Source organism: Sorex fumeus, unplaced genomic scaffold, assembly GCF_029834395.1.
Source record: "Sorex fumeus unplaced genomic scaffold, SorFum_2.1 ptg000037l, whole genome shotgun sequence".
NCBI classification, from domain to species: domain Eukaryota; kingdom Metazoa; phylum Chordata; class Mammalia; order Eulipotyphla; family Soricidae; genus Sorex; species Sorex fumeus.
In genome coordinates this window covers 71,858,482-71,878,635 of record NW_026606094.1, presented here as the reverse complement: position 1 = coordinate 71,878,635, position 20,154 = coordinate 71,858,482, and the positions used below count along the sequence as shown (strand labels likewise).

At 45.8% G+C, this 20,154-nt stretch overlaps 1 protein-coding gene across 2 annotated transcripts in view; it reads left to right on the top strand.

Moving 5' to 3' along the window:
- SCRN1 (secernin 1) overlaps window positions 1–20,154 on the top strand; it is a 70,453-nt gene that overhangs the window by 44,124 nt on the left and 6,175 nt on the right. For both annotated transcript variants that reach the window (XM_056118182.1, XM_056118181.1), the window contains exons 3-6: window positions 3,104–3,285; window positions 8,775–8,977; window positions 16,052–16,246; window positions 17,143–17,308. In XM_056118182.1, coding sequence (XP_055974157.1) covers window positions 3,104–3,285; window positions 8,775–8,977; window positions 16,052–16,246; window positions 17,143–17,308 — 746 coding nt within the window. The remainder of the gene's footprint in view (window positions 1–3,103; window positions 3,286–8,774; window positions 8,978–16,051; window positions 16,247–17,142; window positions 17,309–20,154) is intronic.

Sequence of the window (20,154 nt, the reverse complement as noted above, 5' to 3'; positions counted from 1 at the left end):
TTACTGAATCATAGTCCCCTCTGTGTCCTTTCATTTGCCTCAACACACCTTGACCAGTTTTATTGTCTTCATGCTTTTTTGGTGAGAGTTGGTATGGATTCTGAGAGCAAAGTTAGCAATAGTTCGGTGTCTTGCACTAAAGCAGTGGTCCAGACAGGACCAATAGAAAGAAGATGAACTCACTCTTTTTCCAGGCACAGCAGCCTGCAGTGATGACTCCTCAGACTTACGCCTTCAGTCTCCCAGCCATTAGAAACATACCCTCAGCAATGATTGTCCTCATGCGTCCAGCTTCCTGGCTCCTGAGAAAATCTGATTGGATGTACAGGGGCAGCACAGTAGCTAAGAAGAGGAAGCATTCAGTACCTTTTGTTCTATTATTGCCATTTCCCCCGTTTTCCCCCAGGAAGAGTCACATAGGCTGTCACATTGTGTTCAGGAAGCCTGATGAATAATTGCAAGGGGCTCAGGGACCTCCTTCTTTGAACAAAGCAGCTACCCTTCTACCTGCTTTTAGGTAGAGTTTCTTTTTTTTTCCTTTTTTTTATTAGTGAAACACCATGAGGTACAGTTGTAGATTTAGAAATTTTTGTGCTTGGGTTTCGGTTATACAATGCTCAAATACCCATCCCTCCACTAGTGCCCATTTTCCACCACCACGGGTCCCAGTATCCCTCCCACCCCCCATCCCCCCCATCCCACCCTGCCTCTGTGGCAGGGCATTCCATTTTGTTCTCTCTCTCCTTTTGGGTGTTGTGGTCTGCAAAAGAGGCATTGAGTGGCAAACATGTTCAGTCCATAGTCTACTTTCAACATGCATCTCCCCTCCTGAGAGGATCCTCCAAACACCCTTTATTTGGTGCTCCCTTCTCTATCTGAACTGCCCGTTCCCCTAGAATACCCGGCTGGCCTCTAAGCTATGGAGTAATCCTCCTGGTGTTGATCTCAGCTATTGTTGGGTATTAATCTCATATTTTGTTACTTTATATCCCCCAGATGAATGCAATCTTTCTATGTCTATCCCTCTCTTTCTGACTCATTTCGCTTAGCATGATACTTTCCATATTGTACCACTTGTATGTAAATTTCATGACTTCATCTTTAGGTAGAGTTTCTTTTACAAAGGGGCTCTCTAACTTTAAATAATGAAGGTTCGATTACTGCTGTCTAGAAGGGCTTTTGCTCATGAGAATATGTAGTGATGTTTGAGATGTCACTCACCTCTGTGCCTATTGATCAGACCCAGAAGAGTCATGGCAGAGGCTGACTGAATGCTTGCTTCAGGATGATGATGTAGCACTATGGACAGAAAGGCTTGAATTAAAGAGACTGAAAATGAAGTGAGTGATAAGATAGAACATTCACTGTGTCTTTGTTTTTTGGGCCATACTTGGTGACGCTCAGGGGTTACTCCTGGTTCTGCACTCAGGAATCACTCGTGGTGGTGCTCAGGGGCCCATATGGTATGCCAGGGATCAGATGCACGTTGGCCTGTGCAAAGCAATTGCCCTACCATTGTGTAGGATAATATTGGCTTGTCCTTTCTCCCTTGCCGCAGGGAGCTTAGGTTTATTGGGTCACACCCATTACAGTGCTCTCGAGGCACTCCCATTCCTCTGTGTTTATCTTTAACCTCTTCTCTGTGCTCTGCTTCCCCTATCTGTTAATCTCCTATATCCCAAAATCAGACCCTATGACTTGTAAGGTCAGTTCCTTCTAAGGACTCTGGATTTTGTATTTGTAAGTGAAATACTCCTCTTGGAGAGCCCGGCAAACTACCGAGAGTATCTCGCCCACATGGCAAAGCCTGGCAAGCTCCCTGTGACGTATTCGATATGCCAAACACAGTAACAACTCTCACAATGTTACTGGGCCCACTCAAGCAAATCGATGAACAACGGGAGGACAATGATACAGTGAAGTGAAATACCACATTTCTCTTTCCTGTATGTCCTTTGTGTAGTTTACTTAAGAGCAATGTCCATTACATATAGACGCAGGAAGACAGTTAGTGCTATGCTTTTGTAACTTGGGAGTTAATTGACTCCAGATAATATTTACTCCTGAGCATTGATCATATTTACTCAAGTTAAGCCTCATTTGCCTTTAGTTCCTAGCACCCCAAAACAGGGTACTGATGAAGGAACTAGATGGAACCGGGGCAAGCTGTGAACTACCCTGGCATCCAAAGGGGACAGGTCAAGTGCCATAAAGCTTATAATTAAGATTATAGTTGTGGAAAAACTCTGTTATGACCCAAAAAGAAGCAACTGGACAAGGACCCTGCTGGGGTTAGGAAGGACTAATCTGGCCTGAGGACTGTAGTCTGGGATCTATAGTGAGATGTCCTCAGGAGAGCCACCCTATAAGCTTAATATATCTCTTACTGTGTCCATACAAATCAACCAATATTATTAAGAAGTAGAGTTACAATGATTGTTTAAATGGTTATGGACTAAGAAAAGGAGAAATATGCCCTTAAGTGAAATCCCACCCTTGAGTGGATCTCTAGCAGGATGAGATCTTTGTCTAGAAGAGCTTCCCTGGAAGGAAGGGAAGGGCTTTTATATGTTGACTGTGCTATCTGACATATGTGTAGTTGCTACTTCCAGTGCTTGTGGTTGGGCTCTTGACTAAAGCTGCAAGACTGGGCATGGGCAGACTAGCTTGAGGGACAGGAGGAGATGGGAATGGGGGGGCACTGTGAGGCTGGAATGGGGCACTCATTGAGATTGGAATGGGCGTATAGGGAGAATGGAATGAATGGCAGGACAAAAATTGGAATAAACAGCAACTGATCACCAACCAGCTTGGCAGCCCTGTTCTCTCCTTCATGCGTCTGTTGGCAGCGGCTGCAGGCCGGAGTGGGGAAGCAGCTCACCGCCACCGAACACACATGACAAGAGCCCAAACACATGTTTTGTGAACACACACCATTGCACTAGTGTTCTGGTCCAAAGTATCTTTGAAGTCTGTGTTTTCCCATGTCTTTCTGTTTTTGACTGTGAACATACATAGCGGACGTGATTCTCTGAAATGCTAAGAGCAATCCCGAGTGGCACCTGACTGTGATGACCCTTTCTTTTCCCTTTTCACATTGTAGTGCACTTACATTTCAATTGACCAAGTTCCCAGGACGCATGCCATTGTGATCAGCAGACCTGCCTGGCTTTGGGGAGCAGAAATGGGCGCCAACGAACACGGAGTGTGCATCGCCAATGGGGCTATCTGCACCAAGGAGCCAGCAGCGGAGACAGAAGCCTTGTTGGGGATGGATCTGGTCAGGTACTGTGCAGTGGGTCTTGTAAATGACTGCTCGAAGCAGGGGGAAATTATGTGTGTCGGGGGGCTAAGATGTATGTGTGGGGGGGAGGATCCCTTCCTGACCCCCACCGCATCTTTGGTCCTAGAATTCTCCCTAAGATGATGTGCGTGTTTTGATGTAAACTTAGAAGTGATAGAAAAAATAGATTACAACTGAGTATTTTGCAATAATAAGATAAAAAGTGGGTCATGAATATAGCTCAAAATGTAGAGATGAACCAATATACATTGAGTTTATGTTTTGACAACTGCCCTAGTATTTTTGCATTGTACTCAGTTCAAAGCCTGAAAATGAAGAATTTATAATAAATGTGCTTCTTTTAAACCTTATTTATAACACTGCATTTTGGATTATATTGGTGCATTGGGGTTTATAGAATTTATTGGCAATGGCACCCTTTCAACAGCTAATCTCTTTTATTTTTTTTTTCTTTCTCTTTTTAACTTTTTTTTTTTGGGGGGGGGCGTTGTTTGGCTTTGACTAAACCCAGTTGGTGCTCAGGGATTACTCCTGGCTTTTCACTCAGGGATTATTCCTGGCAGGGCCTGGGGGATCATATGGAGTGTTGGAGATTGAACCCTGGTCAGCCACATGCAAGGCAAGTGCCCTGACTGCTGAACTCTCTTTTCAGCCCTTCAACAGCTAATTTCTAAGAGACCACAGAAAAAAATGTTGTGTGTTTGTTTCAAAGCCTCTGTTATATCATTTCAAGCTTATCAACCAATAAAGCAACAGGGGTTAACTAAATATCTGCTTTGTATCAATCAGACTCTGTGGGAACATGAAGTTCAAAGCAATTTTAGTTTGGTTGTAGGGCTGGAGCAATAGCACAGCGGGTAGGGCGTTTGCCTTGCACATGGCCAACCCAGGTTCCATTCCTCTGCCCCTCTCAGAGAGCCCAGCAAGCTATTGAGAGTATCTCACCTGGCAAAGCCTGGCAAGCTACCCATAATGTATTCAATATGCCAAACACAGTAACAATGTTACTGGGCCCGCTGGAGCAAATCGATGAACAATGGGAGGACAGTGACAGTGACAGTGTAGGGAGAAGACAAAAAAAATCAGAGCAATGCAAGATTTTAAGACCAATTCAAGATGACAGTAGAAGAAATGTGTCTAAAGGCAATCTGAGATCTATAGTTGCACAAATAACTCATGATCCCAGGGGCTCAGCAAACACTGCTCGGTGCTCCAAGCTGTGCATGGATAGTTGCATGCTCTGGGGCATGTTTTGAGAAGGAGTTGCATTTCATCTGGCTCTACAGGTTGAGGGGTATAGATAGGGAAGATTGGTGTGCGTAGGTGCAATTGTATTAGTTACCAAGGGCTGAAGCAGTGAACACAATGAATGGATAATAGTTGAACCTTAGCCACTATTTTAACTCCTTCACTGGTTAGCCATGTGTAATTGTTGCGATTATTTTAATTCTATTAATCACTTAATCACTTAATCACTTAACTTCCCATTAGTTGTCGATTTGCTCGAGTGGGCGCCAGTAACGTCTCCATTTGTCCCTGTCGCGTGCTAGTGTAGCCCAATGGCATCTGTTCGCTCTGGGAACATGATATTAATGTAATTTGATAATGTTGGTGATAAAAGGTGTGGTGAGCACCTGCTACAGATGTCTGCACCTTGAATGGCCCCTTATGAACTCAGGACTCAGCAGGGAACACAATATAATCTTCAGCCAAGCCCATGTGATCAGATACCAAGGGCATCTTTCATGCTGGCCCCAGGAGGCAGACGTCAGTGTCTAAGATCTGCTATGAGTTCCTGAAATGCACAAAGGGAGAGACCGACACACACAAGAAAAAGTCACGGGGACCACAGGAGGCCTTTTCTCCAGAACTGCCCATAAGACAGAGCTTTGGGTGAGGGAGTATCAGAGAAACCAGGCTTCAGCGCAGGAAGGATTGGAACTGTGCTGAAGGCTTCAAAGCCAGACTTCAACCTTGGCCCAGTTAATTCCATCCCTTTTCCTGTCTCAGTCATGCCCATCCTGAGGCAGAGCAGCCAAGGAGAAATTAGGTCCTGGGGCCAGAAAGGTGCAAAATCATTTGGAGTCACATGGAGCTTTCTGCCTAAGGGTGAGGAACCCTTGAGAAAGGCTTCACTGTGGGGAATAGCCTGGAGTGACCTGTGGCTTCTCGATCTCAGGAACAGAGTGTGGAACACACTGTCATTCAGGGCCGTGGTTCCGTCCTTGCCCCCCTGCAGGAAGGTGGCGGTCAAGTGGAGGAGGGAGGCTCTCTCCCACAATCTGGACACGGAGCATAGGCAAATGACATCAAATTGCCTGTGTGGGTCCTGTCGTCTGTGTGGGAGAGAAGGTGCGAGTTCTCAGCCCTCAGTGTGACTGCACCAGGGCAAGAGCTGGGAGAGCGAGCTTGAATCTGTCCAGTAGAAACCACACTGCCATAGATGGGGAATATGTGTAAAGGAAAGAGGTGCTCCTGGGTGCCCAGTTTCTGAGTATGAGAGCTGCCCGGAGTAGCTTAGTTTCTCTGGATGCTTCAGATAATAGGAGCTATTCCTTTTGCTATTTCTTTTGAGAGAAGATGGCATCAGAAAAAAAAGCCCATTGCCCCATTATGAAACTCTCCTATGACCAATATTGTAAATCACAGAGCCCAAAATAAAATTTTTAAAAAGTACAAGCACAGCGGGTAGGGCATTTGCCTTGCGCGGCCAACCTGGGTTCGATTCCCAGCATCCCATATGGTCCCTGGAGCACCACCAGGAATAATTCCTGAGTGCATGAGCCAGGAATAACCCCTGAGCATCGCTGGATGTGACCCAAAAAGAGAAAAAAATGTACAAGCCCGTTATCTACAGATTTATACTGTCACAGTCTCCTTTCAGCTTTGCATATAGGTGCCTTGTCACCGTATCTTCTGAAAGAAGCTTCAGTGGGGCAAGGCCGGCTGAATGGGTGTATAGTGGCCTGTCTTGGACATTAAACCCGTCAGAGAATGAAGCTGGGCTTATGGCTGCAATACCTTGTCTTCTTTTTGGCAGCACAGTTGAAACGTCTCCTTCAGAAGCTAGGTAAATTTCTATAAGAACTGCTTCCCAGGTGAAAAATTCACCAAGAACTAGCTTCTGCAACCATCCTGGTGGATTCCATGGCCTCTGTCCTAAGACTTGTCTTCTGTCATCAGAACTATAATTTGAATCAACAGAGAAATAGATGGACATTTCCTGTGTACAAACTGTTTACTTTCACATCAGCCTGAGATGGGAGTTCAGGCAATTTTGGTTCACAGAGCAGCGATTAGGCTGCTGAAGATCATACTGTGGGGAGCAGATCCAGATCTGACAGTATCCCCAGCCAACGTCAACAATATCCCCTGCCATATTGTACTGCCTCTGACAACCTCCAAATGATATTTGTGGTCCCAGGCATTGAGCGCTACGTGTTTACTTAACAAAATTATTTATTTTTATGTTTGAATTTTAAATTATTGATCGCTGCACTATGATTTACAGTATTTTTGATGGTGGTTTCCCATGTAACTCCAACACCAGCCCATCACCATTGTATGCACCTCCCTCCCCTAAGGCTCCCAGTGTCTTTTCCTTTCAGCCTCCTTTCCACAAACTCAGTTGTGTGGATCAATTCTCTCATTGTGTTGCCTTTGGCCCTTTGTTATTACTTTGCTGTATGTCTTTAAATTCCAAGTGAGAAAGAAAAGGTGGTGTAGAGATCTTTCTGGGGGGAAGAGTGATAATAGGGCACTCGCCTTGCACATGGCCAACCTGGGGTTGATCCCCCAGTATCCCATATGGTCTCCTAAGAACCACTAGGAACGGTTCCTGAGTGCAGAGCCAGGAATAACCCTTGAGAATTGCTGGGTGTGCCCCCCCTCCAAAAAAGGAGAGAGACCATTCTATATCTATTCATTTCCTTCTGACTTCACTCAGCATTATTTCCTCAGGTTCCGTTCATGTCATACAAATTGCATGATTTTGTTCTTTCTTAGAGCCTCACAGTATTCCATTGTGTCTAGAAAGCATAACTTCTTGTTCCATTTATCCATAGTTGGGCATTTGGGTCATTTCCATATTTTGGCTATTGTACTAAGTGCAGTGATGAACATAGGTGTGCATGTCTCATTTTGGAATTAAAGCCTGGCAAGCTACTCGTGATGTATTCGATATGCCAAACACAGTGACAACAAGTCTCACGATGGAGACGTTACTGGGCCCACTTGAACAAATCAATGAACAACGGGAGGACAGTGCTATAGTGCTATTTTTGTGTTTGAGTGGGGAGAGGGGAGAGGTCAAGCAGTACTGCTGGGTCATATGGGAATTCTATTTGTATTTTTTGGAGACATCTCCATATTGCTTTCCATTGAGGCTGAACAAGATGACATGCCCACCAACAGTGGACGAGGTCCCTTCCTTACCACAACCCCGCCGACACTGACTTTGTGATATGGAGCATTGCACATTTTCATGGTCATGATCTCAGAATGATCAGTCTCAACATGGTCTGATGATGACAGGACTTACAGGTGGCATAAAATGCAAGATCAAATATATTGTGTCAGGCACCCAAGATCCCACAGGTACCCACGCCTGTGCTCTCTCTCTCTCTCTCTCTCTCTCTCTCTCTCTCACTCTCGCTCTCGCTCTCGCTCTCTCTCGCTTTTTGGGTCACACCTGGCAATGCTCAGGGGTTACTCCTGGCTCTGCACTCAGGAATCACTCCTGGCAATGCTCAAGGTACCGTATGGGATTCCAGGGATTGAACCCGGGTCGTTTGTGTGCAAGGCAAATGCCCTACCCACTGTGCTATCTCTCTGACCCCTTGCCTGTGCTCTCTTAAGAGCTCTGTGCATTGAAAGGGCCAGAAGAACGTGACTTCCCAGCTCACATCAGAAGCATTTGCTAATTGATCCTATAAGCCACATGCACAGAGGCAGATTAACAGGTGGTTGGAAAAACAGAGCCAAAAATATGGCTGTTGTTTGCTATGAGGACTCTGAGCAACGGCATACCCCAGGATGATGCTGATTCTGGGCTCTTTTTTTTTCACAAACCAAACTAAATGGTGTAGAATGATGGGGGTCACATGTGGCAGGACAGAGACTTTCTTGTGCTTAAGGAAGGAGGGACAACATGCTCAAGTGAGGGGGCCCTTCCTGAGAGCTGGTCAACTCCACGGGCAACCAATGGGGCAGAGGCAGAGGGGCGGAGCTTCCCCTCATGAGAGAAGTCTCTGGGTTTCCACCTGTTTGGAAGCAGATGCCCCAAGACAGACAACACCCTGTACTGTTGACAAGAGATTAGCTCCAGCTGTCTGTTTGTAGTGCGTACCTCTGACGGAGACAATCACTCAGTTGGCTTCTCTATCACTCCACCTCTTCCCCATGATGGATAACGTGGCGGTGGGGGGTGGTACTCACATGAAATGACAGAGCATTCTGGTTCTCACTGCAGGCTTGGTTTGGAGAGAGGGACGACGGCTAAGGAAGCCTTAGATGTCATCGTTGGCCTGTTGGAAGATCACGGACAAGGTGGGAGTTACTATGAAGATGCCAGCGGCGGCTGTGGTTTCCAGAGCTCATACCTGATCGTGGATCGTGAGGAAGCCTGGGTGCTCGAGACCCTGGGGAAGTACTGGGCAGCCGAGAAAATCACAGGTGAGGAGCAGGGGCAGCCCAGGCATGCCCACACAGGAGAGGCTGAGATAGACGTGGCCCTCGAGAAGCTACTGCTCTCTGTCGCTGTTCCTGGGTGTCACCACCCCACCCATGGTGACCCAAGGGTTCCCTTGGTGTGTTTGGGACCGAGTCACTACCGAGTCACCCCCACCCAGTTTCTAATGGTGATGGATGAACAAAGGAATGGGGGCTACCAGGCTGGTTGGTAATCAGTGGCCCTTTATTCCAGTCTCACAGCATTAGTTATTGAGAAATCACGAAGGACTGGGGGTAGCAGCTGCAAATAGGTGTGGTTGAACATTATCATCAGCAATAAACAGATGTAAAGCCCTTCCTTCAGAGGAAGTTCTTCTAGGATATTAACTCAAGGATGAAATCTCATCTCAGTGCTCAGCACTCTAGATTCTGGCTAGGAGATCCGCCCAAGAGTGGAATTCCATCTAAGGGCATAATTGCTTTCTCCTTTTTTTTTTCAGCTAAAATTTATTTAAATAGTCACCTTAAATTTACTTCTTAATAATATTTCTAGTCATTTTGTATGGACACAGTAAGAGGTATGTGGTAAGAAGATGGACACAGCAAGAGATAATCTTAAAATATGACTCTTCCTGGGGACATCTCTCTATATATCCCAGACCACAGTCCTCAGGCCAAGTTAGTCTTTCCTAACCCCAGCAGGCTCCTTATTCAGTTACTTCTCTTTGGGTCATGACAGAGTTTGTTCCATGACCATGCTCTTAACTTATTATACTTCTTATGGCACTTAGCTTGTCCTTTTTGAATCCATGGTAGCTTACGGCTTGCCCTGGGTCCGTTCTTGTCCCTCTCCAGAACCTCACTAACACGCAAGAACCCCCCTCCCCTTTTGAGGTGTTAGGAACCAAGGACAATTGAGGTAAAAGTCAAGTACATGTGAAGGATGCCCAGAGTAAATATTATTTGAAGTCAGTTAACTCCCAAGTTGCAAAAACAGCATCAACTGTCTTCCTGTGTCTAAACAAAAAGGATATTAATCTAAAGTAAACTATGCAAAGGACCTAAAGGAAAGAGAAAAGCAATATTTCATTTACATATACAAAATTCATATGCAAAATTGCTGGAGCGATAGCACAGCAGTAGGGCATTTGCCTTGCACGCAGCCGGCCCGGATGAGACGGGTTTGATTCCTCCGCCCCTCTCGGAGAGCCCGGCAAGCTACCGAGAGTATCTCACCTGCCTGGGAAGCTACCCGTGACGTATTCAATATGCCAAACACAGTAACAACAAGTCTCACAATGGAGACGTTACTGGGCCCGCTCAAACAAATTGATGAACAACGGGAGGACCATGACCGTGACCGTGATACAAAATTCAGAGCTTTGAGAAGAATTTGACTTTGCAAGTTACAGATTCTGGTTTGGAGAGATAAGTGATTAACAGGGGAAGAAGAGCAAAATGGAGAAGTTAAAGATAAACAGAAGATTGGGAGTGCCAAATGGAATTGGGTGTGTGCCTCAGGAGCACTGTGGTGGTGGGAGTGACTCAATAAACGTAATTAGCTCCCTGTGTGTGTGGGGGGGGGGCAGGGGGAGAAAGAACAACTCAATGTAACCAAACACTCTCTCCCACCTTCTAGGACTAGAAGGTTCATTTAAGGCCTGGCTTATTCCTGGGCTTCTGCTTCTTGAGAGGAACCTGGACTTTCCTGAACCTGCCATGTGGGGCTCTCAATACTTGGAGACCAATGCTTTATTTCTTGGTTTATCTTTCTTTCTGGGTAGGACCTGGTTCTGTCAGCCAGCTCCCCAAAGCCGAGGGGTCACCCTTTACATGGGGCTGAGGATCCTGTCCTTCCTTTCATCCTAGGCCCTGCCCTTGTTACCTCATGACTCGTGGTTGGAATCTTGCTCTAGAAGATGAATTTGTTTCTGGTTGAGGCCAAGGAGTCCTCATCTCTGTGAGACGATGTTCTGGGAAGAGCAGTGGGTGCTGGTGGGTTTGGGACTCGGAGAACTGCTGCTTTGCCCTCCCATTCCAGACAGTTCTGGGGGAGAAGATGTAAAGGTTAGAGTGGCTGACTCAAATCAACTCCCAGAACTCTAAGACCTCACAGGATTCCCAGATGGTTTAATGTTGTAAGAGAGAAGTGAATGAAGCCCCTCGGAGACCCTCAGGACTGGGGACTCACTCATGACGGGGTACTGCCATCCGTCCTGAGTTCTGGCAGGCACAGTACATGGCACCACTCTTCAATTCTTTTTTTTTTTTCTTTTTGGGTCACACCTGACGATGCACAGGGGTTACTCCTGGCTCTGTACTCAGGAATTGCCCCTGGTGGTGCTCAGGGGATTATATGAGATGCTAGAAATCAAACCTGGGTTGGCCGCGTGCAAGGCAAATGCCCTACCTGCTGTGCAAGGCAAATGCTCTACCCTCTGTGCTATCACTCCAACCCCACCACTCTTGAATTCTTGAGTCCACCCAGGGCGTATGCATCTTCTTCCTTTCTTTCCTTTTAACAAGGTCTTTCCCCTTCCTTCCCTTTCCTTTGTTGCTATTGTTGCAATGAAGTTGGGGCAGGGAATGTGTCACACCTTATTGCTTGTGGTACTTGATGGGATTGGACTCATTGAGTGATGAGGCTCCCACATATTCTGGTAGTGGTACTTGTCCAGGTGGCTGCTGGGAACTTGCACACATACTTGCCAGGGATTGGGCTTTGGTCATGGTGCTCATGACTCTTTTAGATGGAAGTAGCTCGAGATTTTCCTGGCCATAACTCTCCTTTGGGCACGGCAAGCTGGCGTGTCTGTTTGTCAGCATTAGAAGAGGGCCGTCTCTACCTTCTGCATTCAGCACACACCCTCTATGCCCACTTGCTTGGTGCCTAACAGGGTTCCAGGACCAAAGCTGACCCCTTCGTTCCCAGCTGCCTACAGTACAGGAATTTCATAGAACTTCCTTCCCAAGATAAAGTCAGGAGGGATGGTGCAGAACTTTCGCTGGTCCTGTGCTGGAACGCAGCTCTGATGCTTGGAAGCAGAACTGAAGGCTTTCTCATCTCTGATTGAGAGCCAGTGCTCAGCTTCCCTGCAAGACAGCCGGAGTAACCCAGTTCCTCAATGGGTCAGTTCATACTGACATGTATCCCACTTACACCTACAGATGCAGAAATGAGACCGGTGAGAACCAAGCATTGGCGTTCCCTCTAGCCCCTGCAGAGAGATGCTAAACAGTGAAATCTTGGCCCTGTGTTGTGCAGAAATGGAGAAGAGCATTAATATCATTTTTGAGAACTAAAGGGGAAAAAGCCACACCCAGCAATTGGATTGTTGTTGTTTTGTTTGTTTGTTTTTTGGGGGGTACATACAGCGATGCACAGGGGTTACTCCTAGGTCTGCACTCAGAAATTACTCCTGACAGTGCTTGGGGGGACCATATGGGATGCTGGGAATCGAACCCGGGTATCAGCCATGTGCAAAGCAAATGCCCTACCTGCTGTGCTATCGCTCCAGCCCCTATTATTGTTGTTTTTTCGCTTGTTTAAATAAAAATCTCCAGCCAGTCCTGGGATTCATGGATTTTATGCCCTCTGACCCCAGCAGCAATGGGATTGCTCTCGGATTTAATGAAAATAAGCCCCTGAGCATTACTGTTCCAGCAAGGAAATGTGGGTTATAAATCGGTACTCTGGGAAAAAAAACTTGGACAATGACTTCAGTCCTATGATTTTGAAGCATCTAGTTGGATATAATGTTAAAATTACTTTTTTAACTCAAGGCTCTGTTTTGTTTTTAAAATCCCTTGATTCTTGTGTCCTCTGAAAGGATAGTGGCCGCAGGACAACTGCCCCTTGGCCAGGGCACTAATTTCTGGCGGTCCACCCTGAGCCAGCAAGCCAGGGCCCACCCATCCTCTCGGAACCAAATTCTTGGCAGTGGGACTTTGTTCCAGCTGTCTTCCAGGCTCTCTCTAGCTCTCTACTTCATGCTCTAAGAATCTGTAAAATCCACAGACTCCCTGAAGCAGCAGTGACCTTTTTCGGAGTGACCTTTTGAACTCTAGCAGAGACCAGTGTTTGGGATAGCATTGAAGCTTCGAGGCCGGGGAGCCGCTGTGTGTGTGTGTGTGTGTGTGTGTGTGTGTGTGTCTACAGGGGATGGGGGATTCAGGCCCTGGGCCTCATCCATCAGAGCCTACATACTCAGTGTGAAGGCATTTCTGATTCCATACTTACTAGGCTACACTTACATTGAAAAAAAAATTTTTGCTATTTGGGGAGCATATCTGGCAGTGCTCAGGGCTTACTCTTGGCTCTGTGCTCAGGGATCACTCCTGGCAGTGCTCAGGGCTGTGTGCAAGGCAAGAACTCTCCCTGCTATAATATCTTTCAAGTTCTACCAAGTAAAGGGTGTTTGGAGGACTTGCTCGGGATGCAAGATGCACGCTGAAAGTAGACTCTAGACCAAACACGATGGTCACTCAATACCTCTATTCAAACCACAACACCCTAAAGGAAAGAGAGAGCAAAAGGGAATGCCCTACCATAGAGGTGGGGTAGGGTGTGGGGTGGGGAGGAGGGCTACTGGGTACATTGGTGGTGGAGAATGGGCACTAGTGTAGGGATGGGTACTTGATCATTGTATAACTGAAACCCAAACCCAAATATGTAAGTCTACAACTGTACCTCATGGTGTTTCACTAATAATAATAATAATTATATATATATATATCTTTCAAGTTCTAAAGAATTTTTTTTGGGGGGGAGGGACTGGAGCAGTGGTACAGGTGTTAAAGCTCTTGGTTTGCATGCCCCTAATCCTGGTGCCCCATAGGGTTCCCTGAGTACCACCAGGAGTGATCCCTGAGTGTGGTCCCCAAATAAAATCTTTTTTTTTTTTTTAAATTTAGGTAGCTTCCAAGTAATGCTTGGGGATGGGATGCCACTGGACAGTACTTGACTCACACACAGACAGTTCTATGGGAAGGCTTGGTGTTATACTGATGGGGCCTCACGGTTCTGGGGAATGTCACACCACTCTGGTCCTGCTCCAGGGAACTTCAGACCTACACCCAGCAGTGCTGGAGATCGAATGGGGTCTCACACATGTAAAGCATAAATGCACCCTGAGCACTTGATTCATCTCCTGGCCCCTCCACTTACATTATGAGAAAAAAAAATTCTCATAGATCTCACACACACACACACACACACACATACACAAACACACATACATATGTGCACACACACATACACATACACCCACACACACTCATAGATATATTCCACTTATTTAAGATAACTCCTCAGCAGGGCAACTATTCCTTTCTAAATATTGGGATTTGCAGGAAAGGTCAAGAGTGTGGAGTCTGCCTTTGGGCAGAGGATAGTGGTGAAAGGACTTCTTCAATGGTGCAAGATTGAGCTGGGGACAAGGAAGCTGTAACTGTAACTTTTTTTTTTAAATTTATTTATTGAATCACCATGAGAACAGTTAGAAAGCCTTCAGGCTTAAGTCTCAGTCATACAATGATCAAACACCCATCCCTTCACCAGTGCATATTTTCCACCACCAGGAACCCCAATATACCCCCATCCCACCCTTCCCCATGCCTGTGAGGCAGATGATTTCCACTTAACTCTCTCTCTCTCTCTACTTTGATTACATTCATTATTTCGAGAAGAGATGCACCGCTATTATATGGAATTTTCCTCCAACAAACAAACCTGCTGAAAAGGCATCATGAAATAATTTGTTTTCTATTGCTGGTTATAAAGACTATATGATGTCGTGGCTGCGTGATTTTGGATTTCGATATTTTACTAATTAAAAGTCTGGAGGGGTTTCTGCCAAAAGCCACATAGTTCCGAGATTGGTTTGTGTGCCCCTCTGGGTCCATGGCTGTGCCGGAGAGCCACTCATGGGGGGGGGGGGGCCACTTGTGGTCTCGGCAGGGCGGGAAGGCCGTGCTGGTTCTGCCCCCCATCCCAAGAGGCTGCAGTTGTCCCATCACCGCCAGCTCATACCTGGCTGTCCAATAAGCTCTGAAGCAGCGGCCACCATGCTGCCAGGGGGAAAATGGCGGAAGAGACAGACATCCTTTCCCTCCTGGGGGTGGGGGGGGGCGCACAGTGCCATAGCTTAATGTGTAGTCCATTCACATTTCTGCTAGAAGCTGCTAGGTTTCGAATGAGGTTCGTGTGCCTCTGGGGCCATGGCCGTGCCAGAGAGCCACTCGTGGGGGGCAACTCGTGGTCTCAGCAGGGCAAGAAGCTGTAGCTGTAGCACTTGTTAGTCTTACTAGCAATGCAAATCACCTTTCCCTTTTCTTGATTTGGTTCATAAATCAAGTTATAAATGTACAGGGTTTATTTAGCCAGAATCAAGGGCCTCTTGTGGTGACTGTGCTCAGGTCCTATCTCGCCATGGGTGGTGCTTTCTAGGCCATGGAGCCACCTTCCAGGCACCACGTAATTTCCTTTTAATTTAAAATCAAATGACTGTTTAAGATTTGACAATGAACATGGGGTAGAACATGTGGCTCCAGTGGTAGAACATGTGCCTCCCAGGTAAAAGGTCCTAAGTTTGATCTCCGGCACTGTGCACCCCCCTGAGCACCCCTAGGGTGACCCCAGAGGTCCACAACAAGTTGAGCTCTACTGGGAAGGACTGTATCTCTGATACTCTCTTATACACATGTGATAATGCTGGACCATGGAGCAACTCAGGGGTAGAGCTCATGTCTTGAATTTGTGAGGCCCTGAAGTTGAGGTGGCCCCACCAATGTGCATTCTGAGCACTGCCAGGAGTGACTCCACAGCACTGCAATAGCAACAACAAAAACAAGTAAATGAATAATATATATAGCCCAGCCAGGAACCTGTTGAATCTTCTGGGAGTTCTTAGAAGAAGAACTCTTAAATAATCATAAATTATTTATTTCCCCAAGTTGAATTTGAGTTAAAATAAAGTTCTAAGGGAGGAAATGTTTTATTTTTGTAAATGTTCATTTCTTGTGGTTCAGTCTTTAGAAGTGATATTCTCAACTAACTGGGCTTTGGCCTTTCCACAGAGGGAGTGAGGTGTGTTTGCAATCAGCTCTCACTCACCACCAAGATTGATGCAGAACACCCTGAACTCAGAAATTACGCTCAGAGTCAAGGCTGGTGGATGGGCGAAGATGAGTTCAATTTTTCTGAAGTTTTTTCTCCAACCAATGAACAACTAGACTGCTGTGCTGGCAAAGAGAGCTTAGAAAAGCAAGAAGGTGAGTTAGTGCACACCTTATAATTCTCCCATTCTTACCTTTGTCTTGCGGCTCTTTCAGAGAACTTCATCTTTTGTAACACTTATTGCAGTCATTCTCACTGGTCAACGTTCATAAATTTGATTTAACTTCTTCCTATATTTTCTTCCCCTATCAAGTCTAGCTTTGAATCTTAGAATCGTGTGATTCCTGTTTTTGTTTTGTTTTTGTTATTTTTTCCGATTTTTGGGTTACACCTGGTGATGCTCAGGGACTACTCCTGGCTCATGCACTCAGAAATTACTCTGGGCGGTGCTTGGAGGACCATATGGGATGCTGGGAATTGAACCTGGGTCAGCCACGTGCAAGGCAAATGCCCTACCCACTGTGCTATTGCTCCAACCCCTGTTTTTTTCATTTTTAACTTATTTATTGACTTTATTTAAACACCATCGTTTACAAAGTTGTTTATAATACAGTTGTTATGGGCATTTAGTGTTCCAACACCAATCCCACCACCTGAATGACCTTCCCTTCATCATTTCTCCCATTCCCCCAACCACACCACAAGTATGTCCCCTTATTAGGCACAAAATAATTTATTTTATATTGCTTGTTCAACCACATTATCAAAAATTGTCAAAAACACTTCAGTAGAAGAAAATTTGCGAAAATTTTTAGAACTTACCATGGGGTCATTAAGTCTTCGAGGTTTTTTTTTTTTTTTTTTGGAGAAATACCCACCTTCCTCTGGTCAGGATTTATCCCACAGCCACACCTAGCCACCGGGAAGCCACAGGGAAGCTGTGAGCAATGTACCCAATGGTTGTGTTCCCAGCTCTAGTTCCAGGGATTTGGGAACAAGAAAGAAACTTGATTTGGGGTTATAGCTCTTCCCTCTCCCTCTTTCTCTACAGAAAGCATCACAGTGCAGACTATGATTGATATCTTACGGGACAAAGCCGGTGGTGTCTGCATCGACACTGAGACTTTCCTCACCACAGCCAGCGCCGTCTCTGTGCTGCCTCAGAACAGAAGCTCACCGTGCATTCACTACTTCACTGGGACCCCAGATCCTGCCAGGTTTGTCTGAGTTTGCCCCTGCCTGACTTCCCTGACAGCTCCTCCAACAAACCTCCACTGAGTTCTGCAGCCTCCTTCTAGACCCGAGTCCCATTTTTCACTCAGTGTGGTCATTGGAGCACCAAGAGCTTCAAGCAATCTGTCCGGTTGTATGAGACATTGTGTGTTAGGGCGTCGCTTTCTGCTTATGGACGCCAACAAATGGGCTGTGTGACTCAGCAGCTAGGAAGTGAGAGTGGGGGTTAGAGCATAGTACAGAGGTAGGGCATTTGCTTCACATGTGGCTCACCTAGGTTCAAGTTCAATTTCCAGCACCCCATATGGTTCCACCAGAAATGATCCCTGGATACAGAACCAGAAATAACACCTGAGTACTGCTAGGTGTAGCCCCTTCTCTCTTAAATGAAACAAAAAGCAAAACAAAAAAAAATGAGGATAATCGCTAGGGCTGAGAATTCCTCTCCTTTCATTTTGTAGCCGGATAATCTCTCTAAGCTTCCATTTCTAGACTGTACACTGCCCCCTACCCCTACCCTTAGGTGCTTGTAGGAAACATTTAGTGAAATAATTCTGGTAAACACAGACTTAATCACTATTTATTAAGATGCTCTCTGACATACCAGGTAGTTAGTAGGTTGTTTCCCCAGGAATGTTCAGATTCTTACAACACAAATTGCATGACCAGTAGCTTAGACACAACCAGTTTTTAAATCTGTTCATTTTTGGTATTACTTGAGTTTGTTTTTGAAAGCTTTAGATACCTTAACCCAAATCTATTGTATCACAGTCTTTGAGGTGTATCTAGGAAATATTCAGGTCTGATATTGGCCTAGGAAAGTCTGAAAAATGATTCATTCTGGTTGTTTCTTTGGTATTCTTCAGGTGTTCCTCTGACTGAAAATCATTATACTTTAAATATTGAATGTCAAGCATGACTCTGCTGCTAGAGAAACTTTTGCTTTTATTCCCTTTGCAGCCAAAACGATTTATTTATTTATTTGCTTTTTTGGGTCACACCGGGGGATGCACAGGGGTTACTCCTGGCTCTGCACTCAGGAATTACTCCTAGTGCTCAGGGGACCACATGGGAATTGAACTCGGCTTGGCCACGTGCAAGACAAATGCCCTACCCGCTGTGCCCTACTCCAGCCCCCTGAAACCATTTATTCTCCTCTCACTGTTTCAGGAATTTAATCACGCATGTGCTCAGCTATAAGACTGTCCAATGGTATCTGGTGACCTGGATACACAGGGCCGATTCTAATGTAGTCCATGACTGACGGCCAATAGGAGTGAACTACAGGCTGATGGCACAGTAGATAACTTTATTCAGAATAAACAATGATTATATAGGGGCAAAAAAGGATGCAGTGCATGTGGGATGAGGGCAGTTGATAAGTGAGAGGCGAAAGATTAGATTCGTCGTTACATGGAAGAGATTGGTACAAGCAGAAGCAAAATTTCTTGTCTAGGTTCCATAGGTGTCAACGTCCCGCATTCCAAACCCAGGCTCCAGTAATTGCCAGTAATTAATATATACTGATCTCAGGGAAATGTCACCCCCTGTCAGGTCCTGGAAGTGTTCTCGAAGTTCAGCCAGTCTAATCAGTTTCAGAGCTTTGCCAGCAGGAGCTCCAACACAGCTGGACACTATTTTCTAGATAATTTAGGTGGCGGGGGTGGGGGGAACACTCCTGATCCCTATCATTTTTAAAAGGCCAATTTCAATAAAACTGACTCACAGCACGTGAGCTAGTCTTTTTTTATTTTTCATTCACATACTTGCTCATTCATCAAGCACTTATTAAGCACCTATAGCACCAAATGCTGTGCTTGTTGAGTAGTGGGGTTGAAGTGTACAGGGTCAGAGTGTACAGAGTAAGAGGCAGCACAAAACAGATAAAGAAGGAGAGTGTCACATGAAAGCATTGGGCATTGTGGGTAGAGGAGGAGTTGATTCGCTTCCAAGAAGCAGGAATAACATACTCAGTGGAGGGAAGAGTTTGTCCAAAGTTAAAGGCAGAGGCATAGAGAGAGGCATGAAACAGCATGGCAAACGTGCATGGTTCCTTGAATTAAGCGTCCATCTCTCCAGTAAGTCAGTTCAGTTACCTGCTCTTGGCACTTCTACTTTCTGAACTTCATGCACTCAGCAGGATGACAGACAAGCTCCTGTCAATCTCCCCTGGGGGTTCTAACCTAACATGTTCCCGTGTTCCCCCCTCTGTGGGCCCTCATACCTGGCCCACAAGGATATATGTGGGATGGAGAGCCCTCCACGGAAGCAACTGGAGTAACTGCACTGTTGCTTAAGCTTTAGGACCGGGGTGCTGACAGGTTGGGTTGGTCTGCAGAGTGACAGCACCTTTGTCCTCTGTCCCTGATGTCACAATTCTTGCCTCTCTATGCTCAGCAGACAGGCTTTTGTGCTGCCATCATTCACTAATAAAAAGGAATTCTGTTCCCTAGGCTGCAGCATACACCTAATAAAATTAGAGAAACAGATTGGGACATAACTTTCTAATATTTAAAATGGAAAAATTCAAAAGAAAACGATTCCTGGTGAAATGAATGGAGCAAGGATCTGCCAGGCATCTATTGTTTGCTGGTCCATTAAATGAGCTCCTGTAGAGTCTTTTTATGTCCTATTCAGCATTTCCCTGTTTCGCTGTAATTGGGCATGCTCAACATTTTGTATTTTGTCAGCTGGAAACAAACTTATCTGTTCTGAGGTTTTTAGGTAATAAAATTAGGTACACTGTAGTTGGCTTTGGCTAGTGCTTAACCCAGAAATGTTTTCAGGAAATAGCTATGGGAGCCCTGGATTTGCAGCAGATGGGGGATTA